The 4,282-nt window shown below is 36.0% G+C and overlaps 1 protein-coding gene across 1 annotated transcript; it reads left to right on the forward strand.

Moving 5' to 3' along the window:
• The first annotated feature begins 1,597 nt into the window (after positions 1-1,597).
• LOC129022247 (keratin-associated protein 6-5-like) lies at positions 1,598-2,306 on the forward strand. The gene is made up of 2 exons (XM_054468263.1): positions 1,598-1,650; positions 2,024-2,306. Exons 1-2 carry the CDS (start codon positions 1,598-1,600, stop codon positions 2,304-2,306), a joined length of 336 nt encoding a protein of 111 aa, XP_054324238.1.
• The last annotated feature ends 1,976 nt before the right edge of the window (positions 2,307-4,282 follow it).

The following is a 4,282-nucleotide window of genomic DNA, read 5'->3' on the forward strand; positions in this document are numbered from 1 at the left end:
GGTGTCAGAAGATGGAGTTCAATTGAGGCAGATAGTAGTTTCTGAAATTTGACTCTCCTGATTTGTACAAATGATTTTATCCAACTTGAGTTATATGTGAAGCAAACCACAATCTACATTGGACTCATTCTCACAACTAATTTGCATTAAGATAAAAAAAACCTCAAGAATCTCTTAGCCATATGTCCAGGAAAATATTAATATTGCTATGTGTCAGGATGCCAACAAGTAAAATCTTAAGCCTTAAGGAGATATTCTCTTAATTTTGTGGGTTTTGCTTACTTAAAATCCCAATTTAAACTTGATGATTAGCTTCTGTGTGATCACATAAAGCTTATATTTCCTGCCTCTTGAAACATTTCTTTTTTCTTCTTCATTATCCTCCTCTACCTCCATAAATGCAGTCCTTAAACCACAGAGTGGCCAGGAATGGTTAGGGAAGGTTGGCTATGCAGTGAGGAAGCCGATGAAAATGTTTTTATTTACTTGCAAATATGCCTGTGTGTTTTGATTAATTTATTTCTTAATCAATGGGACTAAAAATTTTCTTCCAAGTTCATATGTAGTTTATGTTCTTGGAGTAGTAAAGTTTTTCCTCTTCCATCATCCTCACTTTGGTTATATTATTAGTTGTGGTGTTCTCTTTGCATCTGAGAAAGCAATTACAATTACCCACTGTGTCTCAAAACTCATGTTTTCCTCTCCTGACACATAATATTCACATATTTTAACTTCTTTTTATATTTAATGAATTTGCTTATTTTAAAATATATTAATTCCAAATTTCCAAAAGTATTGTAAAGATACTTTTCATCTTCTAACAGAATTCCTGCTACTATTTTTTAAAGTGGTGACTTGGATAGAATAACATCTTGCAAACCACATTTCTGGCCCAAATGCATTCTGGTGATAGCCTTAATTATGAGAGTTGACTTTCTATGAAGCTCCCTGTGATAATTTATCATGTTTATTCTATCCACTTATTAAATATTATTAATGAATTATTAGTCATTAATTATGATAAAGCAATGAGAATAAAATATAAACAAATAATAGTACATATTCATTCATTTGCTACTCTTAAATGTAGCAGAACTACCAATGATCAACATAGGGATCACACTTTGTAGATCAATATGAGACTGGCAAAGTATCATATCAATAAGAGGCAAGTAGAACATTTAGTCAGAATTTCGGAACTGCACACAGTAGTTCATAAACTTTAGTGGATATATACCACCACCTTAACAATCGGAAAAGGCATGGATTCTCAAACCAGAAAAAAATCACTGTGATAAATTCCTCCACTGGTTTGCATATGATCCAAAAGGATCCCAGAGTACATGAATTTATCCCCAGTTACCTCAAGCATAGAACAAAGATTGTGATTATTCTACACAGAATTTGAGTATAGAAAGTTGCATCACGTCATTCATTTGGTTATTTTTTCACTAATTCATCAAATCTTTATTAAGAATCTGCTGTATCAGGCACTGTTATAAGAAATGCAGATTGAGCAGATGAACAAAATAGGCAAAGTCTCTACTTTCTGGAGGTTACAATTGAGACAGAAGGGGTAGAGAGACTGATTTTAAAAATGAATGAAATAGATCCTAACAGTGAAGAATCCTGTGAGGATAATAAAACTCAGTGAGTTACATTAAATTCAGTTACTGGAGGTAGACTAATTAATATAAGGTGGCCATTAAAAGTCTCTCTGGGAAGTTAACATTTCAATTGAAATAGAAAATGAGTCAAATATTCCTGGTATTATTTTAATAAAGAGAAATCGTAAGTGCAGAGGCCAGGGCCTTATTGTGAGAAGAAACCTGCTGCATTTTAAAAGTCAAAAAGCCAGCAGAGTTTGAGCATTATAGATAAATGGAGGAGGGTAGCAGGATATGAAATCAGAGAGATACGTAAGGGCCAGAACTTGTCAGCACAATGAAAGGCCTTTAGAGATATTTTTGCAGGGGGCATGCTATGTTCTGATTCACTGAGGCATATAAAAGGCCCTCTGCAGGGGAAGTGTCCATGCTGAAGTCACCTACACTCCTTCCTACCCAAGGACAACCTCAACAACCAACACCATGTGTGGCAGCTACTACAGAAACTGCAATGGCGGCCGTGGCTATGGGTGCTGTGGCTACAGAGACCTGGGCTATTGCTATGCAGGCCTGGGCTATGGCTATGGAGGCCTGGGCTGTGGCTATGGCTGTGACTATGGCTATGCCTCCCGCTCCTTCTTTGACTGTGGCTATAGGTGCGGCTCTGGCTGTGGCTCTAGCTTTGGCTACTACTATTGAGGACACCACAGGAGACTCTCACCCTCTATCCTGTGACATTGCAATTCACCAATTCTGAAGCCCACATGCTCTGAGCCTTTCCCTTGATTGATGACATCCTGCAGTGGAAGTCTAATATGATTTGTTGTTGATCTACCATCTAACCCAAAAATACCCTGAGTTTCCTTCATGAAGTGGGATAAGGTGAAGTTCACCTGTCACTTCTCCTTTTATCAGGATGATGGTGTCACAGTGACTCCTTTGATGACTTTCATGCTGCAGTTTGTTTCTCTGCTGACCTAATAAACACATTTAATCCACAAGAGAAATCTTGGTGTTTGTATCTTATTTATTGTCCAAAATTTCTTATTCTTTCATTTTTTGCTTTTATCGTTATTTTTTTCAACGCTTATTTTAGGTTCAAGGGTTATATGTGTATATTTGTTACATAGGTGAATTGCATGCCACTGAGGTAATACGTGAAAGGTAGTTTTTCAACCCTTACCACCCCCCACCATCCCCACTCCAAGAGTCCCAGTGTCTATTGCTTTCATGTTTATATCCATGTGCACTCAATTTTTAGCTCCTACTTATAAGTGAAAACCTGTGGTATTTGATTTTCTGTTCCTGCATTAATGTGCTTAGGGTAATCACCTCCAGCTGCATCCACGGTGCTGCAAAGAATATGATTTCCACTCTTTGTTGTGGCTACATAGCATTCCATGGTGCATATGAAACACATTGTCTTTCATCAACTGTTGTTAGACATCTGGGTTGATTCCATGTCTTTGCTCTTGTGAATAGCACAGCGATGAACAGACAAGTGCATGTGTCTTTTTGGTAGAACAATTTTTTTTTCTTTGGGTATATACCCAGTAATGGGATTGCTGGGTCGAATGGTAGTTCTGCTTTAAGTTCTTTGAGAAATCTCCAGATGCTTTCCAGAGTGACTCGAATAATTTAATATTCCCATCACCAGTGTATAAGCATTCTCTTTCCTCCACAACCTCACCAACACGTTTTAGTTTTTGACTTTTTTAATAATAACTATTTTGACTGGTCACTAACATTATGCATTAACATATATATTTGTTATATATAACAAATATATATAACAAATATTTAATTTATATATATATTTGTTATATATAACAAATATATACAAAAATATATTTGTTGGCTGATTTTATAGTCTTTTGAGAAGTGCCTGCTCATGCCTTTCGCCCATGTTTTAAGGGGTTATTTGTTTTTTGCTTGTTGATTTGTTTAGGATCCCTATGGATTCTGGATATTAGACTTTTGTTGGATGCAGAGTTTGTAAATAATTCCTGCCATTCTGTAGCTATATGTTTACTCTATTGACAGTTTCTTTTGCTGCGCAGAAGCACTTTAGTTTAATTAGGTCCACTTCTGTTTTTGTTGCAATTGCTTTTGAGAGCTTAGCCAAAAATTCCTTGCCAAAGCGTATGTCCAGAATCATATTTCCTAGGTTTTCTTCTAGGATTTTTATAGTTTTAGGTCTCACATTTAGATCTTTAACTCATCTTGAGTTAATTTTTGTATATGGGGGAATGTAGGTCACCAATTTAAATTTTCTGCATATGGTTAGTCAGTTATCCCATCACCATTTATTGAATAGGAAGTCCTTTCCCCATTGCTTGTCATTATCAACTTTGTCGAAGTTTAGATGGTTGTAGGTGTGTGGCTTTGTTTCTGTGTTTTCTATCCTATTACATTGGTCTATGCATCAGTTTTTATACCAGTATCATGCTGTTTTGGTGACTATATCCTTCCAGCATAGTTTGAAGTTGGGTAGTGTGATGCCTCTAGCTTGGTTCTTTTTCCTTAGAAAAGAAAGGAAAGGCTCTTCTTTGATTCCACATAAAGTTTAGAGTATATTTTCCTTATTCTGTGAAAAATGATGTTAGTAGTTTTATAGAAGTGACAGTGAATCTGTAGATTGCTTTTGGCAGTATGGACATGTTGATGATACTGAT

Source organism: Pongo pygmaeus, chromosome 22 (genome assembly GCF_028885625.2).
Source record: "Pongo pygmaeus isolate AG05252 chromosome 22, NHGRI_mPonPyg2-v2.0_pri, whole genome shotgun sequence".
NCBI lineage: Eukaryota > Metazoa > Chordata > Mammalia > Primates > Hominidae > Pongo > Pongo pygmaeus.